General features: G+C 41.1%; 1 protein-coding gene and 1 pseudogene across 1 annotated transcript; one reads left to right on the top strand and one right to left on the bottom strand.

Annotated features, from left to right (window-relative positions):
- Positions 1-280: 280 nt before the first annotated feature.
- Positions 281-26,683, bottom strand: TIGAR (TP53 induced glycolysis regulatory phosphatase). The gene is made up of 6 exons (XM_015430267.4): positions 26,464-26,683; positions 16,557-16,594; positions 10,427-10,548; positions 3,590-3,667; positions 2,111-2,221; positions 281-1,227 (listed from the first exon to the last, which is right to left on the bottom strand). The coding sequence occupies exons 1-6, from the start codon at positions 26,631-26,633 to the stop codon at positions 796-798; spliced, it is 951 nt and encodes a 316-aa protein (XP_015285753.2). The 5' UTR covers positions 26,634-26,683; the 3' UTR covers positions 281-795.
- Positions 22,956-23,402, top strand: LOC102119957 (small ribosomal subunit protein uS19 pseudogene; annotated as a pseudogene).
- Positions 26,684-27,040: the final 357 nt, after the last annotated feature.

Raw genomic sequence — 27,040 nt, 5'->3', positions numbered from 1 at the left:
CTTTCTTTAGAGCCTTCCTCAAACCGGAAATTCTTCAGCCTATAGGTTAGATAAGAAGCAAGTGGATATTCTTCGTTTTTTTGGCTTTCCTGGTTTCCACTGACTTGACTTTTGCAAGGTATTGTTTAGAAAAGGCTGTTCTTTTATCTTCTGCTCTAAGATTCCTTCTTTCCTGTATTTAAATCAAATGTTTTAACTTCTTCCCCCAGACCATTCTGTAATCATAATCTGTATTCATCCACATTTCAAGCCCTCTAGAATAAAATATTCCAACAGTTGATTTATATGTAAAACATGTTAGTGTTATTTTGCTTTACATAAACTTATAAGGATTTTTTATTTAAAGGATTTTAAAAATACAACACATAGTCAATATAAACATGTATTGGGAATTATAAACCATTCTTTCTTCCAAGCACTGGATGAGATACTAAAAAAAACCAGTATCTTACCAACAGCCATTAAAACAGGCTAAAATGAAAAAGAAACCGTTGTTAACGAGGTTACTAATCCCCCAACTTTCAATACTGACTTCCTTCATCATCCATGTGCAATCCAGAGACGACACATAGCAGACTGGTAAAATTATTCTGGAAAATGACAACTGTACTTAGACAAAATAAGTTAATTCTATATAGTTGTCCGTTAAAGTTTTATGTGGCTATGATTCCATTTGAGCTAAAAATTGGCTTTTAACTGTTTCCAAATCAGCACTAGCAGAGGAGAGAAGTAAATAAAGCCAATGGCACTCCCTTCCGAGGCTCAAAATGGTTAAATTTTGATGCAGATTTAACCTTAGCGAGTTTCAGTCAGTCCATTTAGATGATCCTGTAGGTTCATACAAATACACTGAACCGTTGGTTTAACTTCTCTTCCTTCCTCAAAGTTTATGATAAAGAGACTCATCCCTGTATTGGGAGTAACTGACATAACTTCGGATCTGCGCAGAGTGGCTGGTAAGGAACACTTAAGGTCAGTCAGAAAATAATCAAACAGACTTCTCATGTAAGCACCGTGACTCACAACCAAGACACTGGCTGCTAATCCTGGAACACCACTGTCTGAATTAACTTCAGAGCTGCGATTTTTTCCTAAAGGAAATATCTCTGCCAAAGAAGTTTCCAGACAGTTGCCTGGAGATCCTTGGGAAAACTGTTCTTTTTGATCTGCTTCTTTCAGGATTAGCTGACAAAGAAATTCAAAAAAGTCTATTCCACGCATTTTCACCTACAAGAAAAGAAATAAAAGTCAAAATAAAGTGCCATTAATGATTTCCTTAAAATGTTAACATAGAACATAACTGACTGGATTTTTTTCTAATATTGAACGCCAAGTACTACACAAGCAGAAGAATCTCAGTCTACATTTATATTCCTTCAATCAGTAGTTTCAGGGACATATATATGTATATAAGTATCCACCACATTTCTGGAACTATGAAAGCACCATGCAGACCAAGATGAAGAAGATACAATTCCCAGTTCCTGACTTCAAAGCACTCACGGTCTAGTTAGGGAAACCTACAAGCCAACAGAAACTCATAAAACAGTGCTAACAGGAAGCTGTCTCTGGCGCTTCAGTGCCACTGGAACAACAGCAGCAACAAATCCTTCCCTTACTAAAGTAATGTATTTTCAAGAAAATTAAGATAAAGATTAAGGAGGTGGTGGTGGGTTGGGGGAATCACCAATAATGCAATTCAAAGCAGAACCCTGAAGAAATGCAAGCACAGGGCTGCCATCAGGAACCGAGCTGAGGAGGCAGCGGAGGCTTGAAGACTTCATGTTTTGAGTTATTTCACCTCGAGTGACTTGCCGATCACCCTCTTTGAACTCCACTCCCACCACTAAGCCACTGCTTCATATTCTAAGGTCTTTTTTAGAAGTACCATCCAATAACACCTTTCCTTAAGTCCATTATCAGTAATGACAAAGGCAACTGAAGAATAAATAAGATTTTAAATAGAAATGAATAATTTGCTAAGTAAATAGATAATTTAAAAAGGAAAAGAGAATGAACCAAGCAACTTTCAAACTACTTAGCTAAAATTCCAAAACATCTCATTTATGAGTCTTAATTCAACCACTCTGACATCAGCAGTGCCACATACCTGGTCCAGCGTCTCTCCTCCGGGCGGTGTAAACACAGGGCACTCCTCCCTGGCTGCTTTGGCCATGGCCCTCATCTCACTTAGCGCTTTGCCTTCTACAACCCCGTATTTCTGAAATAGTCCAATAGATAACAGTTTCTCAAAGGAGACTGCAATATAACAATTAAGTTTATGTTTATGGCAAATTTAGAACATTCATCTCAGGAATAAGCTAAATCTCCTCCAGTTAATTTATTGTATCTCCTCTGAACTGATAATGAGAATGTCCTCAGTAGAGGGCCATGAACCTTAGAAAATATAATTGAAATATTGAGTTGTACACTATGTCCAAACGGGTTATTTTAAAATAACTTGCTAAGCAATCTTAAGTAGATGGTGGGAATTTATTGAACACATAAATACAGAGATTTGCACAGATTGTAGGACTAGAGATTAACATGCAAAAGGTACTAACTCAGCCACCTCCCATCCACACATACTATCCCATTTGATCCCAATGACAGCACTATGAAATAGCTAAATAAACATATCACCATAGTTACAAGGAAGTTGAGTTTTAAGACATTAACATGAGAGATCTATTTCTTTTTTTTTCCTTTTTTTTTTTTTTGAGATGGAGTCTCGCTCTGTCACCCAGGCTGGAGTGCTGTGACGCGATCTCAGCTCACTGCAAGCTCTGCCTCCCGGGTTCAAACGATTCTCCTGCCTCAGCCTCCTGAGTAGCTGGGACTACAGGCACATGCCACCACACCTGGCTAATTTTTTGTATTTTTAGTAAAGACAGTGTTTTACCATGTTAGCCAGGATGGTCTCAATCTCCTGAACTCAAGTGATCTGCCCACCTCAGCCTCCCAAAGTGCTGAGATGACAGGCCATCATGCCAGCCACATGGCACCATTCTTAAGCTATTAAATTGGGAAATCACAGAGTCTAATAATACCAATTGTTGGTGTAAAAAACAAAACTTTCTCCTAGGTCATTCATGGGACTATAAATTGGCACAGGTTTTCTGGAAAGCAACTTGGCAATATGTATATAAAAGCCTTAAAAAAAGTACACACTCACTGATGTCCATTTCTAGAAATATATAGGTCTACAATGAATTAACTACAAAGATGTTTAGTTTAACATTATTTACATCAGTGGGAATCTAGTGAAAACCTAGCTGTCCATCAGCAGTAGCTAGGTTACATAAATTATGCGATATCCATATTTTTCACCTTTAAACTCTTCTATACTGTGTTAAGTTCTTATGAGTGTGCCTTCTTTTATACCTTAAGATGCTTATCTTGCTTGATTTTAATAATAAGATGCTATATATGAGGGCATGTAACAGTGACTGTCATATGGTAGATCCTTAAATATTTTCACTGATTGAAAATCCCTAGCAGAAATGCATTTAACTTTTAGCCAAGTGACAAACTGTGGTGGCTTACTGATAATTTATGGTGAAGAATAATATGTAAATAAGTTACTTACCCTTTCCCGAAGTCTTGAATCATACTTTACTGTCATATCTTTGCAAACTTTGCTTTTCTCCAAAATTCCATGCATGGTCTGAAAATCAAGACAATTGTTCCTTTTTTTAATAAAAACAATCACCATTCTGGTGGAAACACTGAAAGAATCTACGTCATCTTAGTGAATAAAAAAGAACTAGAGCCAGGCACAGTGGCTCACGCCTGTAATCCCAGCATTTTTGGAGGCCAAGGTGGGTGGGTCATGAGGTCAGGAGATCTAGACCATCCTGGCCAACATGGTGAAACCCTATCTCTACTAAAAATACAAAAAATTAGCCGGATGTGGTGGCTCGCGCCTGTAGTCCCAGCTACTCGGGAGGCTGAGGCAGGAGAATCGCTTGAACTCGGGAGGCTGAGGTTGCAGTGAGCCGAGATCGCGCTACTGAACTCCAGCCTGGGCGACAGAATGAGAATCCATCTCAAAAAAAAAAAGAAATTAGAAATGATTTTCCTTTGCAAAAGTTGCGCATCTGTGTCTCTTCATTCCTGATTTTGATATTCTCTTCGAATCTATCTTCTAGTTCAGAAGTCAGCACAATCCAGACCATCATCTGCTTTTGCAAATCAAGTATTTTACTGGGACACAGCCACAGCATTCATTTACGCATGGTCGATGGCTGCTTTCTTGCTATAACCGCAGACTTGAACAGGTGTAACAAGACTGTGTAGACTATAAACCCTAAAAAAATTACTATCTGGCTCTTTGCAGACAACGTTTACTAATCCCTGTTCTAGCTCCTTAATTCGCCATTCAAATGTGTCTAAACTGTTGTTAAACCCATCCATTGAGCCTTAATTCCAATTGTATTTTCAGTTCTAGAATTTGTATTTGGTTCTTTTTTACAGTTTATTTTTTATAGTTCTCTGCTGAAATTCTACATCTTGCACCTATACAAAAATATAGTTACTTTAAAGCTCGTGTCTGATAACTCCATCAGGTAAGTCATGTGGCTGTTTGTTGTCTTTAGCTCATTTTTATTCGCATTTCCTTCTCATTGTATGTCTAGCGATTTTTGATTGAAAAGTGACCCTGTATTTGCAAAACTCTGGAAATAATTTAGGTCCATGATCTGCCTTTTTTAAAAACACATTTCCCGACAAATTAGACATCATCAGCATACTGTTTTACATGTATTGTCAATATTTCCTTGCATTTTCCTACACCTTTACCAATTTCTTTGTTCACTATTGTATTCTGAAACTCAGATCTCCCTTCTGGAATTATTTTCCTTCTTTTTCATTTTTCCTTTCAAAGTTACTTCAGGATCTCTTTGTCTGAAATGTCATTTCACCTACACAGCAGAAAAAAATCTTGCTGGGTATAAAACTCTAGGTTAATCCTTATCATTTCTCAGCACAATAAAGAAATCATCAATATGAACAAATTTGCTGAAAGCCTAACTAATGGTCTTTAATGGATGATTTTTTTCCTCCTTATTCTTTGGAGTCTTGCAATTTTGCTATAATTTAATGTAGATATGGGTTTCTTTTTTATTTATCCTGGTTGGGATTTGGTACACTTCTTGGATCTGTCTTTCAACAATTCTGTAAAATTGTCAATATTCTATAACCTCTGAATATCACCTCTTCCTCCCCATTCCCCATTCTCTCTGCTATCTCCTTCTGAACGACACCAGAACTTCTCATCATGCTCTTCATGTCTTCTAAACGCTCATATTTTATTTATTTTTTAAAGGGACTTTTTTTTTCCAGACAGGGTCTCGCTCTGTCACCCAGACTGGAGTGAAGTGACACAGTCACGATTCACTACAGCCTCAACTCCCTGGGCTCAAGTGATCCTCCCACCCCAGCCTCCCAAGCAGCTGGGACTACAGGCAAGTGCCACCACACGCAGCTAACTATTTTAGTTTTTGTAGAGACAAGGTCTCTATGTTGCCCGGGCTGGTCTCAAACTCCTGGCTGAAGTGATCTTCCCGCTTTGGCCTCCCAAAGTGCTGGGATTTCAGGTCCCAGCCACTGTGCCCAGCTAAACTCTCATATTTTAAATCTATCACACCGTGCTACATTTAGGTTATTATCACGTATTTATCTATGAGTTAATGATCACTTTAGCTGTGTATGATCTATAATTTAGTACTTCCACTGAGGTTTCCATTTTTTGACTTTTTTCTGTTTTTAATCTTTAATTTTTGTGGGTATACAGTAAATGTATGTATTTATGGGGCATATGAGACACTTGGATACAGGCATGCAATGCATGACAATCACATCCCGGTCATCAGGGTATACATCCCCATAAGCATTTATCCTTTCTGTTACGAACAATCCAGTTATATCCTTTTAGTTATTTTCAAATGTGCAATTAAATTATTATTGACTATAGCCGCCCTGTTGTGTTATCAAATACTAGGTCTTATTCATTCTTTCTTTTTGTACGCATTAACCATCCCCACTTCCCCAACACCTCGCCCTACTACCTTTCCCAGACTCTGGTCACCGTCCTTCTACTCCCGATCTCCATGAGTTCAACTGTTTTAATTTTTTGCTCCAACAAATAAGTGAGAACATGGCAAGTCTGTCTTTCTGTGCCTGGCTTACTTCACTTAATATAATGACCTCCAATTCCATCCATGTTGTTGCAAATGACAGGATCTCACTCTTTTGTGGCTGAAAAGTACTTCATTGTGTGTGTGTGTACATTTCCTTTTTTCATTCATCTGCTAATGGACATTTGGGTTATTTCCAAATCTTGGCTATTGTAAAAAGTGCTGCAATAAACATGGGAGTGCAGGTATCTCTTCAATATCCTGATTTCCTTTCTTTGGGAACATACCTAGCAGTGGGACTTCTGGATCACATGGTAGCTCTGTTTGTAGTTTTTTGAGGAACCTCCTTCCAAACAGTTTTTCACAGTGGTCGTACTAATTCCCATTCCCACCAACAGTGTACAAGGGCTCCCTTTTCTCCACGGCCTTGCCTGCATGTGTTATTGCCTGTCTTTTGGATAAAAGCCATTTTAACTGGGGTAAAATGATATCTCATTGTAGTCTGCATTGCATTTCTCTGATTACCAATGATGAGCACCTTTTCATATGTCTCTTTGTCATTTGTATGTCTTCTTTTGAGAAACATCTATTCAGACATCTTGCCCATTTTTAATTGGATTATTACATTTTTTCCTATAAAGTTGTTTGAGCTCCATCTATGCTCTGGCTATTAATCCCTTGTCAGATGGGTAGTTTACAAATATTTTCTCCCATTCTGTGGGTTGTCTCTTCACTTTGCTGATTGATTCCTTTGCTGCACCAAAGCTTTTAAACTTGATATGATCCCATTTGTCCATTTTTGCTTTGGTTGCCTGTGCTTGCGGTGTATTGCTCAAGAAATCTCTGGCCAGAACAATGTTCTTGAGAGTTTCCCCAATGTTTTATTGTAGTAGTTTCACAGTCTAAGGTCTTAGATTTAAGTCTTCAATCCATTTTTATTTGATATTTATACATGGAGAAAGACAGGGGTCTAGTTTCATTCTTCTGTATATGGATATCCAGTTTTCCAAGCACTATTTATTGAAGAGACTCTCCCAATGTATCTTCTTGGCATCTTCATCAAAAATGAATTTGCTGCAGATGTATGGATTTGTTTCTGGGTTCTCTATTCTGGTCCACTGGCTATGTGTCTGTTCTTATGTAAGTGCCACGCTATTTTGGTTTCTATAGCTCTTTGTATAATTTGAAGTCTGGCAATGTGATTCTTCCAGTTTTGTTGTTTTTGCTAAGGATGGCTTTGACTATTCTGGGTCTTTTGTAGTTCCACATAAATTTTAGGATGCTGTTTTCTACTTCCGTGAAGAATGTCATTGGTATTTTGATAGAAATTGCATTGAATCTGTAGATTGCTAAAATGTATGAACATTTTAACAATATTGACTCTTCTAATCCATGAACATAGAATATCTTTCCATTTTTTTGTTGTCCTCTTCAACTTCTTTCATCAGTGTCTTATAGTTTTCCTTGTGGAGCTCTTTCATTTCTTTGGTTAAGTTAATTCCTGAGTATTTAATTTTATTTGTGGCTACTGTAAATGAGATTACTTCTTAATTTCTTTTTCAGATTATTCATTGTTGACACATTCAAATGCTACTGATTTTTGTACATTGTTTTGTATCCTGCAACTTTGCCAAACGCATCAGTTCTAACTGTTTATTGGTGGAGTTTTCAAGTTTTTCCAAATATAAGATCATATAATCTGCAAACAAGGATAATTTGATTTCTTCCTTTCCAATTTAAATGTTCTTTATTTCTTTCTCTTGTCTTGATTGCTCTAGCTAATACTTCCAGTACTATGTTGATTAACAGTGGTGACAATGGGCCTCCTTGTCTTGTTCTAGATCTTAGAGGAAAGGCTTTCAGTTTCTCCTCACTCACTATGATACAAGCTGTGGGTCTATTGCATATGGCTTTTATTGTGTTGAGGCTTTTATTGTATTGTTTTATATTGTTACTTCTATACCTAGGTTGTTTTTGGGTTTTCATCATGAAGGGATGTTAAATTTCATCAAATGCTTTTTCAGCCTCAATTGAAATGATCATATGGTTTCTGTCCTTTATTCTGTTGATATAATGTATCACATTGATTCATTTGTTTATGTTGAACCATCCTTGCATCCCTGAGATTAATTCCACTTGGTCAGGAAGAATGATCTTAATAACGGTATTGTTGAATTTGGTTTGCTAGTATTTTGTTAAGGATTTTTGCATCAATCTTCATCAGGAATAGTGACCTGTAGTTTTCTTCTTTTAATGTGTCTTTGTCTGGTTTTGGTATCAGGATACTACAGGCCTCATAGAATAAGTTTGGAAGTATTCCCTCCTCCTCTATTTTATGGAATAGTTTGAGTAGGATTGGTATTAGTACTTTAGATGTTTGGTAGAATTCAGCAGTGAAGCCATCAGGTCCCAGACTCTTCTTTACTGGGAGACTTTTATAATGGCTTCAATCTTGTTACTTGTTATTATCCTGTTTAGGCTTTGGATTTCTTCCTGGTTCAATATTGGTAGGATGCATGTGTCTAGGAATCTGTGCATTTCCTCTAGACTTTCCAATTTTTTGGCATATAGTTGCTGATAGTAGCCCTTAATGCTCTTTTGAATTTCTGAGATACTGGTTGTAATATCTCCTTTTACATCTGATATTATCTATTTGGATCTTTATTGTTTTTAGTTAAGTCTACCTAAAGGTCTGTCAATTTTATCTTCAAAATACCAATTTATCATTTCACTGATCTTTTGGAGTTTTCATTTCAATTTCAATTATTTGTACTCTGATCATTATTATTTTTCTTCTAATAATTTTGGGTTTGGTTTACTCTTGGTTTTCCAGTTCTTTCTTTTTTTTTTTTTTTTTTTAAAGACAAGGTTTTGCTTTGTTGCCCAGGCTGGAGTGCAGTGGCACAGTCTCAGCTCACTGCATCCTCTGCCTCCCAGGTTCAAGTAATTCTCATGCCTCGGCCTCCTGAGTAGCTGGGATTGGATTACAGGCACCTGCCACCACGCCGGGCTGATTTGTTATTTCAGTGGAGACAGTGTTTCACCATGTTGCCCAGGCTGGTCTTGAACTCCTGAGCTCAGGCAATCCTCCCATCCCGGCCTCCCAAAGTGGCTTTTCTAGTTCTTTAAGATGCATTATTAGATGTTTATTTGGAGTTTTTCTTCTTTTGATGTAGGCCCTTATAGCTATAAACTTCCCTAATGTTTTTGCTGGATCCCACAGGTTTTGGTATGTAGTGTTTCAATTATCATTTGTTTCAAGAAATGTTTCAATTTAAGGAGATTCTTGTACATATTTCTAGAGTTATTTCTCTATCCACCTCTTTCTTCCAGTACTCTGACCCACAAATTTTAGTTATGTAAAAATTAACCTCCCCAAATTCCAAGTTTTGTCTCCTTAACTCACCGAGACCTCTAAGCTCTACTTGGCTTCGCCTACCAGAGTCTGGAAATTGCTTCAGCCAGAAAACCAGGACACTCCTAGGGCTCACCTTCTTTGTTCCACTTCATTCAGGCATCATAGGCCCACAGTGCCCAAAGTCTAATGTCTGAAAACAGTGGTTTCGCATATTTTGTCACATTTTCTAACTGTTTATGGGGGAGATGAAATTCCAACAACAGTTTAATCTGCTCCCTGAAGATATTTCTAACAAGTCTTTTATTTCTTTACAGTGACATGGTGGTTTCTTACTCTATCAGGTAATCATAATACCTGATGTCACGGTGGGTTAATTTCTCCTGTCATTTCTCCCTGCTGTCTTATAATAGCTTATTTATATTCTTGTTAGACATTTTTTTCTAGGCTACTCTAATTTAAAAATTATTTTTTTTAAAAAGTACAAAATAAAATTAAAATAAGTTCTGTTGAGGAAGGTCATGTCTGTGTGGGGTTTAATTCCCTACAGACTCTGGTAGCAGATTTTTCAAGATTATACAATTGTTGAGACTTTTGGTACATCATATTAGACCTTAACTCTAAACTCACCTGTTGCTGAGCGTGGTGGTTCACGCCTGTAATCTCAGCACTTTGGGAGGCTAAGGCGGGTGGGTCACCTGAGGTTAGCAGTTTGAGACTAGCAACATGGTAAAACGCCATCTCTACTAAAATTACAAAAATCAGCCAGGTGTGGTGGCACACACCTGTAATCCCAGCTATTTGGGAGGCTGAGGCATGAGAATCACTTGAACCCAGGAGATGGAGGTTGCAGTGAACAGAGACTGCACCACTGCACTGTAGCCTGGGCACAGAGTGAGGCTCTGTCTCAAAACAAATGAATAAATAAATGTACCTGCTTTGTCCTCATGAGATCACTGGAGAAAGCATGAGTAAACTTCACATTATTCAGAAATATACCAGCAGCTGCTGCTTGTCTAAATCCAGTTTCTGAAAGAGGTACGTCTACTCCTTGTCCTGTGATATATTAAGAAGAGGAACAATAACATTCAAAACTACATATAAGAGATGTATAAATCACATGTAGAAAATATAGGCTGCATTTATCTATATTTTAATGAAAGATTTTTTTAAGGACTTTTCCACATAACTTTTCAGGGAGTTATTAGCAAGTAAAAGTAAGTTGTAAGTCTATAAAGGCTCAGGTATTCAATTATTTTCCAAAAGAATGCTTGCCTAATGGGAATTAGGTGATGATGAGACACAAATGTCTTAGCTTTTCCCTCTTTTACGTTTGCCCATCTCTTCAATAATTGGCTCTGATCTTACAGGTAATGTGTTGGGACGGCAGGACCATCATCTAAAAGTTTTTTCCTTCTTCATTCCCATCATCCAAATGCTCAGTATTATAATGGTATTACTTTTCCTCTTTCCTTCCTCCCTCCCTTTCTTTTCCTTTTTCATTTAAAAAATGCTTTGAAACCTCTATTTCCAGGATAACGGCTGACTGGACACTCTGAAGGGACCTCCTACTACAAAAGATCTAAATGGTGTGTGTGTGTTTGTGTGTGTGTGTGTCTGTGTGTGTGTGTCTGTGTGTGTCTGTGTCTGTGTGTGTCTGTGTGTGTGTATGCTTGTGTAAGTTTGTGTCTGTGTGTGTGTGTGTGTATGTTTGTGTGTGTATGTTTGTGTGTGTGTGTCTGTGTGTGTCTGTGTGTGTGTGTCTGTGTGTGTATGTTTGTGTGTGTGTCTGTGTGTGTGTGTGGGTGTCTGTGTGTGTGTGTGTTTGTGTGTGTATGTGTCTGTGTGTGTGTGTGTGTGTGTGTGTGTGTGTGTGTGTGTGCTGCATTGCTGGGCCCACAGAACGTATAAAAAATCTCCAAGGGACAAAGCAAAGCAACCCCAAAACCCTGCGCTGAACTGTGAAACGGACATGAAGAAAATGACGGTGGTGGGCTATCAGGACAGGCTGGTGGGGCTGGGGGAGGAGGCCTGCTGGAGCGGACGGCAAGCGGGAGGACTAAACACAAAATTCTTGGGAGCAAGGGCTCCTGTAAGGAGACTTAATGTGCAGCCTCAGGCCTGTGGTAAAATAAAATACAAATCCTTTTCAGAGCAAATCATTCTCAAAAGAGACTAACAGGTTTTCCACTAATTTAGAACAAGTAATTGTTTAGCCAAAGATTCAACACACAAGAAAATAATCTATCATAAACCAAAGCCATCCATCAAGACTTCAGACGTTGAAATCAGCAAATATGGACTTTACAATGACTATGAATAAAACATAAAGACAGAATCACAAAAACAAGCAATTAACAGTAAGCATCAAAAATAAGCAGACAGTTTTCTAAAATCACTAAATAGATCTTTTAATAATAAAAATCAGAATTGCCAGGGGCTGGGGGGGGGGCCCCTTGATGGATAAACAGAGGCTTGGATGAAAGGAGGTTTAATGAACTCAGACAGGGCAGAAGGTATTGCCCAGTACACAGCACAGATACAAGGAGATAGAACACAGCTCAGATATATCAAGAGTTCCAAAGGAAAGAATGAGAATTCCTAATGATGCATTGTCTTAGTTGCTCTAACAAAGTGCCACAGACTGGGTGGCTTATTAACCACAGATATTTATTTCTCACAGTTCTGGAGGCTGGAAGTTTGAGATGAGGGCACCATCATGGTTGGGTTCTGGCGAGGGCCCTCTCCCCGTTACAGGCTGACTTCTCCTTCAGGGCTCCCATGGCACAAAGAGGAAAGAGCTCTCCGGTGTCTCTCGCATAAATTCCATTCATGGGGGCTGCACCCTTGTGACCTAATGACCGCCCAAAGACCCCACCTCCTAATGTCATCATATTGGGAGTTATGATTTCAACATGTAACTTTTGGGAAGAAAAACATTCAGTTTATAACATCCATCTAATTGGAACGCTAAAAGAACAGAAAAAAAATGGCTGGGCACGGTGGCTCACGCCTGCAATCCCAACACTTTGGGAGGCCGAGGTGGGTGGATCACTCCAGGTCAGGAGTTTGAAACCAGCCTGGCCAACATGGAGAAATCCTGTCTCTACTAAAAATACAAAATTAGCTGGGCATGGTGGAGCACACCTGTAATCCCAGCTACTTGGGAGGCTGAGGCAGGAAAATTGCTTGAGCCCAGGAGGCGGAGGTTACAGTGAGCCGAGATCACACCACAGCACTCCAGCCTGTGCAACAAGAGTGAAATTCCGTATCAAAAAAAAAAAAAAAAAAAAAAGAATAGAAAAAATGAAGGAGAGGAATATGAAAAGAAAATAGCTGAGAATTTCACAGAATAAAAAACACATGAAAATCAAGCAGGATAAATTTTAAAAAAAAAAAAACCCTCCTAGATACATTATGAGACACTGAAGAATACCAAAATTGAAGAGTTTAAACGAAGTTACAGAGAAAGACCTATTTCCTACCATGGAACACCATTTAGCTGACAGAAACCTCTTACCAGGAAAAATGGAACCAAAAACTGCAGAATGCTATCTTCCAAGGGCTGAGAGAATCACCAGTTCAAAGTGTGTACTGACTGAAGCCACTGCGTTTACCACCAGCTGCTCTATATACACTAGAGGACTTTTCAAAGAATGTACTTCAGAAATGGTCTGAGATGAAAACAAATGAGGAGCAGAGAAACTTGCAAATATATTCATAAATTTAAATGCCATCTAAACAAATGAAGATAATGTCATCTACCTCAAGCAATTAAAAAAAGACAGGACTAAGCTACTAGACAAGTTATTTGTATTTTTTGGAAGAGGGGATATTAATATTATACTTTATTAGGTACTGTCAGAGTGAATGTGTCCCCCCAAAATTCAAATGTTGATATCCTAACCCTCAATGTGATGGTATTAGGAGGCAGGCCTCTGGGAGGTGATTAGATCCTAGGGTGGAGCCCTCATGACAGGATTAGTGTCCTTATAATTGCTCTCATTCTCTCTCTCTGCCATGTGAGGATATTAACCAGAGGACAGCAGTCTGCAAACCAGGAATCAGGCCCTCCACAGACACTGGATCTGCTGGCACCCTGATCTTGGAATTCTCAGTCTCTAGAACTGTGTACTGTTCAAGCCACTGAGTCCATGATACTCTGTTACAGCAGCCCTGGCTAAGACAGGTATGAGGGTAAAACTTTTAAGATAACCATGAAAAGAATGGAAATGGTACATCAATTCAAAGGTAGTGGGGAAAGTAAGAGAGTGTTGAACAGGAAAAAACCAAGCACTTAAGAAGTAAAAGCAGGTAAGATAAAAAAGAAAGACTAGAAAAAGAAGGGGGAAACAACAACAAAGAAAAAAAATCAAAACACATCAGTGACCAGAACAAAGGCAAACAGCCACTACTGCTAGTCAAAAGGCAAATTCTAGGCCAGGCGTGGTGGCTCACGCCTGTAATCCCAACACTTTGGGAGGCCAAGGCAGGTGGATCACCTGAGGTCAGGAGTTCGAGACCTGCCTGGCCAACATGGTGAAACCCCGTCTCTACTAAAAATACAAAAATTAGGTCGGGCGTGGTGGCTCACACCTGTAATCCCAGCACTTTGGGAGGCCGAGATGGGTGGATCACGAGGTCAGAAGTTCAAGACCAGCCTGACCAACGTGGTGAAACTCCGTCTCTACTAAAAATACAAAAATTAGCCGGGCCTGGTGGCACACACCTGTAATCCCAGCTACTCAGGAGGCTGAGACAGGAGAATCACTTGAACCCGGGAGGCAGAGGTTGCAGGAGCCGAGATCACGCCATTGCACTCCAACCTGGGTGACAGAATGAGACTCCATCTCAAAATAAATAAATAAATAAATAAACAAACGAACAGACAAAAAGTAACCAGGTGTGGCAGCGAGCACCTGTAATACCAGCTACTCGGGAGGCTGGGGCAGCAGAACTGCTCGAAGCCGGGAGGCAGAGGCTGCAGTGAGCCAAGATCGCACCACTGCAGTCCACCCTGGGCGACAGAGCAAGACTCTGTCTCAAAAAAAAAAAAAGACAGACAAATTATATATATTTGTAAAAGAGCCAAAATGTAGCTACATACTATTTATAACACTTAAACATGAGTACACACAAAGGGTGAAAGGAATGAGATGGAAAAATACATTCCAGTGAAATTCCATCTCCAAAACAGCTCAAGTAGCTATATTACTATCAGAAAAGTAAGACTTTATGACAAAAGTCTCACTAAGGATTTGGGGACCACTATAAAAAAATCAATGATCCCATTTACTCAGATGTAATCATTTAAACTTGTATAAGCCTAATAAAATAACCTCAATCTGTACAAAAGCAGAACACAGAAACCAAAAATGGACAGAATTTCAACTATTAAAGGGCAAACTGGCCACCGCAGCAGGGAATTAAAAATACTGCACTCATAAATTGATACTTAGGACATGCAGGCAAACTAGTGCATTTATAAAGTTAATAAAGTGTGTAAGATTTGAAAAACAAAATCAAGAAGGCTGATTATTTGATATATAACTCCAGTCCCAACAATGAGGGATTATAGATTTTTCTGAAGCATACAATGGAAGAATTATAAAAACTGACCATAATTAACACATTTCAAAGAAGTATCATCAAATAAACCATACTGACAGAACACAAAAGCATTTACAATGGAAGTCACTCAATGGGAATTTAAAATACTTAGCGCTGAATGCTTACCACATTACCACGTGTCAAAACTATGGGCATGCAAACAGAAACAGTGCTTAGAAATATATAAGCCTTGAGGACCGGTGCAGCAGCTCACACCTGTAATCTCAGCACTCTGGGACACGACGCAGGCAGATCACCTGAGGTTAGGAGTTCAAGACCAGCCCAGTCAACATGGTGAAACCCCATCTACCAAAAATAGAAAAATTAGCTGGGCATGGTGACGTGCGCCTGTAATCCCAGCTACTCAGGAGGCTGAGGCATAAGAAATTGCTTGAACCCAAGGGGCAGAGGGTGCAGTGAGCTCAGATCGTGCCACTGTACTCCAGCTGGAGCGGCAGAGTGAGACCCTGCCTCAAAAAAAAAAAAAAAAAAAAAAGGAATATATGAGCCTTGAATGCTTACACACAAAAGGCTATAACTTAAAGAACTAAAGCATCCAACTGACAAGGTCAGGAAAAGAACACAAACCTAAAACAAGTGTGAACACAAAAACTTTCTTGACGTTCTACTGTCAATGTCTTGGGAAAGAAGAGAAGTGAGCAATACCAAAGGCCAGGTGGTAAGAGGCCTCAGTCCAAAGGATAACCTGGGTGGGGCATATTTTGTCTGAAAACAAAGGTTCCTTTGAGAATCAGACCAGTTAGTGTCCATAAAAGGGAGTCAGGCTCATGGAATATGAAAATCAGTTTTTGTAAACCCCAGAAGTCCCTAACCAAAAAAATAAAACTAAAAGCTTTTATAATCACAGCATAGAAATAGCATGTCTAGCCAAAAGTTCACCCAAGATATTCTTAAAAAGCCAGACTAGCTGGATCACAGGGCAAATAAAAGATCTGAGTCCAAATTAACAGAAAAAGGGAGAAAGAATCTCTTCAGAATAAAGTAACAACCACATATGAAAATAGTTCTTTTTTTAAACCTTTATTACTACTAAAACTAAAATAACTATCTTAGCAGAAAAAATACCATTAACACCGGTCAGTAAACTTCATGCTTCCAAATATAGAATAATTTCAAATCCAGACAGTTATATTTTAAGACACCCAGACCCAATATAATTAATCAGCTGACAGAACCACTTTGAAGCTATACATAAAGAATAACTTGGAGAACTGTACTTCACACCCAGTTCACTTGAGAGATTTATTCCTCCTGGTTACTAACAGCCCTGACCATATTTCTGATCGTATTTCTGTGGTTATGATGTTTTGATTCTGTAATCCCAATTCACAATGGAGCTGCCCCCAGTCTACCCCACCCCACCAAATCTGCTTAACTCACACATCTTATTAACACGAGGGTGAGAGCTAAAATAACAATCGGATTATACCAACCTTGAATTATCTTCTCCTTGTTAAATCTTGTTTCTCCACTAAAATACAAAGAGAAGGAGAACCTTATTAGCCAAATTATACTATTTTTGAGAGGAGGAAAAAAAATGAGCAATGAAGTGTGATTAGACTAATAAAGACATCATATGAAACTTGTAACATACTTCATAATCCAACCCATAAAAACAATTTATTCTAAACTAATATTTGCAATCATCTTCTTTAATGAAGAGCTAAGAACTTCAAACTACTCCAAACTAAAACACATAGATCAGGAACCAATCTTAAGTGGATTGCAAATGGAAAATCCTACTAAAAAATATAATGCAAATACCATTTTAGCCAAATAATGTTGTTAAAAGAAATATATTGATCAAAACTACTCTCACTGGCAGCAGGACCAAAAACGTGAGAGTCAGTCTCTTCATTGCTGGACTGAATGAGCAAGTGAAAGAGAATCTGAATGGAATGCGAGAGAAGTCCACAAACCTTCAGAACCCCCTGCCCTCTCTTAGTTCCTAGGCCTTCAGCAGTTATTTTCTGTAGTACTGACGGCTATCTTGCAGACCAACTGCACACTGAACTGAGGTTTGAGTACTACACTTTTAAAAACTAAAATACCAAAACAAATCAAAGCAATAAAAGTAGAATCAAGGAGAATTCAGTTGAGATTTGAGCGCTACTTAAATGTTTGCTGACCCAACCTAGCACTAGAATTGCTGGGCCATAAGGTATGCAAATACCCAGCTTTATTAGGTAATGCCAAAGTGTCATAGCAAGTTACACCACCCTGTAGTGTGGTATACCACCCTCAACAAGACTCAGTGGTGTAAGGTTTCTTCAATCAGTGCCAATCTGGTACCTGAACAATTCATCCCACTTTGATTTTAATTTGCATTTCCTTGATTTCGATGGAAAATGATCGTTCCATTGTTTTTAAGTGAAGCACTAGTTTGTAATAATTAAAAAGTTACAAAGGATTGATTTACTCAGATGTAGAAAAAAAATCTACCAGACCTGGAAGTCAGAATCATAAGCTCAGGCCTCGGCCTGGAATCTTGCTGCCTGTTTACAAAGACAGCTGTGTGCCAACCTCCGCCAAGATGCAGACTGCTGGCTTTGGCCAATACGAATGTTCTTTAAGACCCAACACAAGACCGGGTTCTTTTAGGTGGTCTCCCTCCCCGGTACCATTCCCCATCTACCTACTCTATTTAATACCCACACTCTATGCTCCCACTGTCCCCTGGCACTACCGACGTTAAGTTTTCATCTGTGTGCTAACTGACTTTGTAGCTGTATGTCTATCCTGGCTCCAGTTCCTGAAAGGCACAAGCAGGGACCGCATACCCTCAACATGTCCAGGGTCTGGAGAAAATCCTGGGAAATGACAGAACTTCATGAATGTACTTTTGCCTAGAGAGGGTCATCTGAAAATATCTATCAAAATGACAAATCTGTTTACCCTTTTATCCAATAACCCAATTACTGGGAATAACTGAATTCACTCATATTTAAAAGATCATTATCATTCGCGGCCAGGTGTGGTGGCTCACGCCTGTAATCCCAGTACTTTGGGAGGCTGAGGTATGGATCACTTGAGGTCAGGAGTTCAAGACCAGCCTGGCCAACATGGTAAAACCCCGTCTCCACTAAAAACACAAATATTAGCCAGGTGTGGTGGCGGGCGCCTGTAATCCCAGCTACTTGGGAGACTGAGGCATGAGAATTGCTTAAGCTCGGGAGGCAGAGGTTGCAGTGAGCTGCGATCATACCACTGCACTCCAGTATGGGTGACAGAGCGAGACCCTATCTCACCAAAAAAAAAAAAAAAAAGTTCATTAGCTACAGTATTATTTCTAGTAGCAACAGATTATAAACAACCCAAATGTCCGTTAACAAGGAAATTAGTTTCCTTAACTGTGGCCAAAATAACCATTACTTATATTAACAAATAAACAGTGACATATCTACCTAATAGAATCCTATGCAAATGTGTCCTTTAAAGAGAGAGATTATATGTAGATACGGAATGCTCACCAAGATATATGATTAAGTAGAAAAAGCAAGGTATAGAATAATATAAAAAGAAAGCTACCTTTTTAGAAAGGAGGGAAATAAACATATGGATATGCACAAAGAAACAATGAAAGGATAAACATGAAACTAATAAACGTGGTCACCTACTGGTTGGGGGGAGAAGAGAAAGACTAGGGAGAATTGTTTTGGTTTCTAAATATGCAGATGTATTAGCTTAAAAAATAAATGTATGATAAAGAAATACAATTACACAGAACTGGCCAGGTGTGGTGGCTCATGCCTGTAATCCCAGCACTTTGGGAGGCCGAGGTGGGCAGATCACGAGGTGAGGAGTTCAAGACCTGCCTGGCCAATGTGGTGAAACTCCGTCTCTACTAAAAGTACAAAAATTAGCCGGGCATGGTGGTGCGCGCCTGTAGTCCCAGCTATTCAGGAGGCTGAGGCAGAAGACTCGCTTGAATCCAGGAGGCGGAGGTTGCAGTGAGCCAAGATCATGCCACTGCACTCCAGCCTAGGCGACAGAGCAAGACTGTCTCCAAAAAAAAAAAAAGTTACATAGAACTATTTATACCCTGGTAAAAACCAACTGCACTGATTTGCCATTATCATTGTTGTTAAAATTAATAAAAGATTTCCTAGGCCAGGTGCAGTGGCTCACGCCTATAAACCCAGCACTTTGGGAGGCTGAGGAGGGTGGATCGCCTCAGGTCAGGAGTTCAAGACCATCCTAGCCAACATGATGGAACCCCGTGTCTACTAAAAATACAAAAATTAGCCAGGCATGGTGGCAGGCACCTGTAATCCCAGATACTCGGGAGGCTGAGGCAGAAGAATTACTTGAACCCAGGAGGCGGAGGTTGCGGTGAGCCAGATCGTGCCATTGCACTCCAGCCTGGGAGACAAAAGCGAGACTTCAACTCAAAACAACAACAACAACAACAACAAAAACGATTTCCTACACTCCAAAAGTCATTCAGAATCTTAAAAAATGGGCATGAAAGAGGATATTAACCTCTACCATTCAGATGGATAAAGCAGAAGTATTCAGCGCAAACATGGGGAACCTGTCATTTTTAATCTAGAAAATAGTTACCATGTATTGGATTCACTTCCTGTCTCAGCCTCAAAATCTTGCTGAGACCAAGAACAAAATATCTGTTATTTTAATACAAATAACATCCTCATTAGACAGTGGCTTGTAGCCCTTAAATTAAACCTGGCCTAAAACTGCCTCCATGCCTAGGGAGCTGTCATCTAACTTAATATGTAAACAAACTACAACATAATTTGAGAGTATATTCCTGTAATAAGAACCAAGTCTCAGCCAATCATGGCAGCTGAGCTTTCAGCCAATTATGGGCTGCAAACTGCTCAGACATGTCCCAATAAGGCAAAGTGGAGCTGTAACCAATCAGGCTACTTCTATATGACACATCCTTTCTTTCTTTTTTTTTTTCCTGATAGGGTCTCACTATGCAGCCCAGGCTGGAGTGCAGTGGTGTGATCTTGGCTCACTGCAATCTCCAACTCCAGGGTTCAAGCGATTCTCCTGCCTCAGCCTCCCAAATAGCTGGGATTACAGGCAAGTGCCACCACGTCCAGCTAATTTTTGTATGTTTAGTAGAGACACGGTTTCACCATGTTGGCCAGGCTGGTCTCGAACTCCAGACCTAAGGTGATCCTCCTGCCTTGGCCTCCCAAAGTGCTGGGTTTATAGGTGTGAGCCACCACACCTGGCCATGTCACTTCCCTTCTCTGTCTATAAATACTGCCTGCCTATGTCGCTGGGTTGAGCACTCTGAAGCTTTACTTGTTTAGGTGCTGCCTGATCTATGAATCATTTCTTTGCTCAAATAAACAAAGTCTAATTTGTGTGAAGTTTTTCTTTCAACATAGCTAATACAATTTCCAGCCAAGCCAGACACACCCTCATTTTGAAATCAGGGGTGAGAAGAAATTTAATAATCTACCAACCAAGAAATCATGTGAGAGCCACCAAAAAACTCAGTATTTACAAATCACAGAAATTTGGCAGAGATGATTACCTTTTGTATACTCGCTCAAAAGATTAACTCAGCATTTTTATGTAATCAAAGTAGATAATGAAAGATTCAAATTAAAACAAAGGTTTATATTGTCAAAATGTCACTTTCTAAAAAATGGAATCCCAGAAATTTTTTTTTTTTTTTTTTTTTGAGATGGAGTCTCGCTCTGTCGCCCAGGCTGGAGTGCAGTGGCGCAATCTCGGCTCACTGCAAGCTCCACCTCCCGGGTTCCCGCCATTCTCCTGCCTCAGCCTCCCGAGTAGCTGGGACTACAGGCGCCCGCCACCGCGCCCGGCTAATTTTTTTCTATTTTTAGTAGAGACGGGGTTTCACCGTGGTCTCGATCTCCTGACCTTGTGATCCGCCCACCTCGGCCTCCCAAAGTGCTGGGATTACAGGCGTGAGCCACCGCGCCCGGCCAGAATCCCAGAAATTTGATAGTTTCGTAAAAGTACTGCCCCACCATCTAACGATTTTCAGTGAAAGTAGCATAACCGCTGCGACATGATGAAGGCTTCGTTTAGCCGTCTATCAACAGAGGCTGCTGCAGACTCAGCAGTATTCACACTCACAGCATTCGGTTTAGTTCTATTTGGCATTTCTGCGTTCAAATCACCTTATAAATATTAAAGAGTAGGAATCCAAAAATAGATTTTTTTCCAAAAGCTTTCATAAATATTTAATTTTACAGCTTTTATCAGCTTTATTGAGAGGTTTATATAAATCCTTGAAGTAACTGTTTAATTAGTATGCTTGGGGAATGGAAAGGGAAAGTTGATGGCTAAAACAGTTTTATTATTAATCTATTTCCCTTAACCAAGTCTGACTTGCGATAGCAGCAGAGAAGGTGAACGAAGCTGAAAGCTCAGAGGGATATATTTTGAAGGAGTCAGGAATAACACCACTCATTTTCAAAATCTGCAGTGTGGTCCATTTCCAAAACAGAAACCTGACTCTGCAGGAATCCAAGGGCTTATGCCAAGATGTTAAGTCTTAGGATCAGCCATTTATAGGACCTACAAATATACATCATTCACTTTGTAGGTTATCTCCCAGTTCTTACTTAAAAGATATTTTATCTTCTTAGTCTGGATTTATACTCTGCAGCATTTCTTCAAAAATCATATAGAAAGCTCGATTTCCCTTAATTCCTTTTAAGGAATTCAAATTCAACACACAATACTCAGTTTGCTACAAAGGAGGGACAAATCATGGGAAATCAGTGTAAATTTGGGTCAAGTTTTCAAAACAGATGTTTTTTAGTGTAAATGAAAATGTAAACCCTCACCCGGTATCACGAATACAGCTTAGTCCTAATTCCTTTACACTAATAAATTCATTTGCAAATACAGAAGATTTCAAGAGCTAGTAACACAAGACTTTTGGCTGTCCTTTTTTTTTTTGAGACAGAGTTTTCACTCATTGGCTGGAGTGCAATGGCGCAATCTGGGCTCACTGCAACCTCCGCCTCTCGGGTTCAAGAGATTCTCCTGCCTCAGCCTTCGGAGGGGCTGGGATTTACAGGCGCCCGCCACCATGCCCGGCTAATTTTTTGTATTTTTAGTACGGACGAGGTTTCACCACGTGGGCCAGGCTGGTCTTCAACTCCTGGCCTCAGGTGATCCACCCGCCTCGGCCTCCCAAAGCGCTGGGATTACAGGACTTTTTGGCTGTCCTTGATCTTTATAAAGTATCTGTACAAAGTACCTTTATACTTTTATAAAGCATTAAAATTTTATAACAGTATTAGCTTTATAAAAGTACTAAATTACAGATTACCTAATAGTATTTGCTTGCTTTATTAATATACAGAACGATTATTAGCCTTACACAAAAAGTAACTGCCAACAGAGGTACAGTAAGAAAACCAAATGAGTCTTGCTGTCAATAACTTTACTAATTCGGCCAGGTGCGGTGGCTCACACCTGTAATCCCAACACTCTGGGAGGCCGAGGTGGGCGGATAACCTGAGGTCAGGAGTTCGAGACCAGCCTGACCAACATGGAGAAACCCCAACTCTACTAAAAGTAAAAAGCAGCCGGGCGTGGTGGCGCATGCCTGTAATCCCAGCTACTGGGAGGCTGAGGCAGGAGAATCGCTTGAACCCAGGAGGCGGAGGTTGTGACGAGTCGAGATCTTGCCACTGCACTCCAGCCTGGGTAACAAGAGTGAAACTCCGTATCAAAAAAAAAAAAAAAAAAAAAAAAGCAAAACCAAAAAATCTTTACTAATTCATTTTTAAATCATTAAAAGTAAATTAAATTTAGTTTGCCAAAAAATATTAAAGTTTTAAGAGCTGCCTAAAAATGGAAATGAACTTTTCTGAGGATCCGGCAAGATGGCAGAGGTAGAGCAGAAGCTGACGTTCCGCAAATTCACCTACCGGGGCGTGGACTCGGACCAGCAGCTGTACAAGTCTCACCAGCAGCTGATGCAACCGTACAGTGCGTGCCAGCGGCAGAAGCTGAACCCGGGCCTGTGGCGGAAACAGCACTTGCTGCCCAAGTGCCTGCGCAAGGCCACGAAGCCGGAAGTGGAGAAGCCGGAAGTAATGAAGACGCACCTGGGGGACATGATCATCCTGCCCGAGATGGTGGGCAGCATGGTGGGCGTCTACAACGGCAAGACCTTCAACCAGGTGGAGATCAAGCCAGAGATGATCGGCCACTACCTGGGCGAGTTCTCCATCACCTACGAGCCGGTGAGGCACTGCCGGCCCGGCCTCAGGGCCACCCACTCCTCCCGCTTCATCCCCCTCAAGTAGAGGCTCAGCTAATAAAGGCACACATATCTCCCCCCTACCCGCCAGAAAAAAAAAAAAAAAAGGAAGTGAAATGGATGGTTTTGCCTGAGACTAACTGCAAACACCTACAAATAACATTTCAAGGAACCAGACCCTTCAATAGTGCTGGATAGGTGATGGTAATGCCAACTACACGTGTTGGAGTTTTCAACAATGCTGTGCCATAAGATCATGAGAAGTTATAGTCTGACGATGATAGACTTAAATTCTGGAACCTTGGGCAGTCTATTCCAGAAATGATACACACTGGTACTTCCATGTCAAAGTATGAAGAAAGAAAACCACATACAGGAACAGCACGAGATTCCTAATGGGTTCTGTTGAACTTAAATTGCTTTAAAGATTTTTTTGCATTATCTGAAGAGGTAAGTCCAATAAAATTCCCTAACTCTTCAAAAAGTCATTACATTTAACTATGGTGATAATGAGTCAAATTTAAAATCACTTCTTTTCCTGAAAGAATCACCAGGTTTTGGTTTTGAGAACTCTGAAGACAAGAAGAGGGATGGTCCAGACAGGAAAGCATTGGACCAGCCCTATCAATTATTTCAACACTCTCACTCCATCTTCCTACACATAAAACAGAACAAAATAAACTATTGTCATAACTCCACACAATTATATTAAGAGGATAAAAAGTAGCCTCAAAAACGGCTGGTGATGTTCAAGTAATCTACAAATACCGGGTTGTAACACATTAAGTAGGAAACAAAAGACGGTGAGTGGTAAAGTTGCTTTGGTTAAACTCCTACTTCCTCAACTTGCCATGTGACTTTAAGCAAGTTACAAGGCATCTCTGCCTCAGCTGCCTCATGTGAAAAACGAGGATATCAATCCTTAACTCACTAAACTGTCAGGTTTTAATTACAACAGTGTATTAAGACTTATTTTTTAAATGATTCCTATGAGGGCCTCCGGAATCAAACCCTTTTTAAGCAGCAGGAAGGGAATAAAAATAGGAATCATCTTTTTAGGGGTTGCCTTAACCCAAATATTCTACAACTTCTGAGTTTTCTTTTTTTTTTTTCTTTTTGAGACAGGGTCTCACTGTGTCACCTAGGCTGGGGTGCAGTGGCCCAATCACAGCTCACTATAGCCCTGACTTCCCAGGCTCACGTGATCCAAGTGATCTTCCTGCCTCAGCCTCCCTATTAGCTGGGTTCACAGGCATACACCACTACACTCAGCTTTTTTTTGGTAGAGAGGAGGTTTCACCATGTTGCCCAGGCTGGTCTTGAACTCCTGTGCTCAAGGGATCCACCCACTTCCGCCTCCCAACTTGCTAGGATTACAGGGGTGAACCACCTTGATGGTCTGAGTTTCAATTATAAATATGACACTGGGCTGGCTGGGTCAGGCATCTAGAAAGTGCTCTAACATTGGAAGAAAGGGTGATCAGGCCTCTAGTTCCTGTTCTGCTACCAGTTAGCTGTATGACCTTTAGTAAGTTAAGAATTCTCCCAAGGCATTCTATACAACCGAAAGGGGTGGGAGAAGAGATAGGGAGGAACTAGATTTCTAAGGTAGCCATTAAAACCCTGCTAATCCCAAACGGACAATTTTAGAGGATTCTTAAGATTATCTTTCTTATAAAGAAGGACAGGCCAGAAAAGATAGCAGTTCAAGTCAACTGACAAAGTTAAATCATATTAATGTCCCTTGTGAGCTTGAATGCAGAAATGGTATGTTATTTATCTGTATGATCCAGTCTACTGGCACATAGTACCCACACAAAATGCTGCTGTGCTAAACTATACGTTCGTATTTGGGAATAAACTGCACTTTTATTGGAGCTGTCTTAATAGAAGTTATTTCTCAGATATATTTCTTCCCCTGTTGCATCATACACTTTACCTGTCCCCCATTTAATTCTCACATTAAAATAGTGAGATAGGCACTATCATTTGCATATCAGGAAACTTAAGTCCAGGCTACCTGGCTCTTAGCTAGAGAACAGATTCCAACCGAGGTCTACCTTGCCTGAAAAATCTGTGCTCTTAGCAGGGCGCGGTGGCTCACGCCTGTAATCCCAACACTTTGCGAGGCCGAGATGGGCGGATCACTTAAGGTCAGGATTTCAAGACCTGCCTGGCCAACATGGTGAAACCCCGTCTCTACTAAAAATACAAAAATCCGTCGGGCATGGTGGCGCATGCCTGTAATCCCAGCTACTCGGGAGGCTGAGGCAGGAGAATCGCTTGAACCCGGGAGGCGGGAGGTTGCAGTGAACAGAGATAGGGCCACTGCACTCCAGCCTGGGTGACAGACAGAGCGAGCTCCATCTCGCAAAAAAAAAAAAAGAAGAAGAAAAATCTATGCTCTTAACTACCCTGATTTTCATCTCATCTCCCGTTAACACTTGGCAAATACATGTTGATAAGAAAAGATAAGAAACATGAAGACCTATCAGCATTCAGCTCCGTGTAATGTTATGATAATAAAAAACATTTGTTTAGGATGATACGGTCTGCTGAGATCAGAGTTGTGACCCTCTTTTCTCTCCCAAAACTGTAACCTCTGGGGAAAGGAAAGAAGTCTCATATATGTGCCAGGGGGGCTGACTGTCTGGGGAAACGAGGGGGAACCTCAGAAACAGAGAGGATAGCAGAAGGCAGCCGGCATCACAAACATCAGCCACGGACGAGCAATTCTGCAAACTCTTTGCAACCTGCCGGGGAGCAAAAACCGTGCCCAGACAAGTCTGTGGACATGTCTGGCACCGTTTTGGGTGCAGCCACCAAGTGCCTACGAACCCCGATCCCTTGCTCCTCCGGGTCTCGCTTTATCTGAAACACGGGACGCAGCTATCTAAGACCTGCCGTCCTCCCTCGGGGCTGCTGGGGTGAGACGAGGGGCGACACGAGACGGCCCCAGGGCAAGCGCCCCGGGAAAAGCGCTTCCAAGCCAGCCCTCCCCGGGCGGAGCGAGCAGGGAGGGGAGAGGGGGGCAGACCCGTGTTCCCTTCGCCCGCTCCAATACACTCAAGGAAGAGAGAAAGGCCCCCTGCCACAGCCATACTCACTGCCGGACAACAGTCAGAGCGAAGCGAGCCATGTTCCCGGAGCCGCGACCCGTCAGCAGCCCCGCGCCGCTCCGCGCCGCCCCTGCACTGCGGGCCGCCTCCCCCACACCACTTCCGCCAAGCCGCCGGCCGGCTCCGCCGCCATAGGCCCAGGCGGCCTCGCACGTCATCCCCGCAGGCCACTCAGGGCCGGGCGACGCCGACGGGGCGGGGGGGATGCGGGAGCCTCGGAGGCCCCGCCCAGGGCTGCGGCGCGTGCGCCCCTGCGCGCCGGCCTGTGATTGGCGCGCGGCAGGTGCGTGGGGCCCAGCCCGCGGAGTCCGCGGTAGGATTCCTTCCCCGGCTAGCCGGCTGCCTGCGTTCGGGCAGATAAGGAACCCGACGCACCGATTTGTGGTTGATCCGATTGAGGCTGGAACGCAATCGTTAGTCTTATAGCTGGCCACTGTGATGAATGCCTCACGGTGTACAGCGACCCACAGACTGTGTTCTATGAGCTCTGTTAGTCCCTAACCTTAGGGACTTAGCGTCAGCAAGGTCTGTAGACTGAGACCCACCGACCCCGACTCCGCCGGCA

The sequence above is a fragment of the Macaca fascicularis genome, chromosome 11, assembly GCF_037993035.2.
Source record: "Macaca fascicularis isolate 582-1 chromosome 11, T2T-MFA8v1.1".
In the NCBI taxonomy this organism is placed as follows: Eukaryota; Metazoa; Chordata; class Mammalia; order Primates; family Cercopithecidae; genus Macaca; species Macaca fascicularis.
Note: the sequence above shows the minus strand (reverse complement) of the source record. Positions and strands in the feature narration are given on the sequence as shown.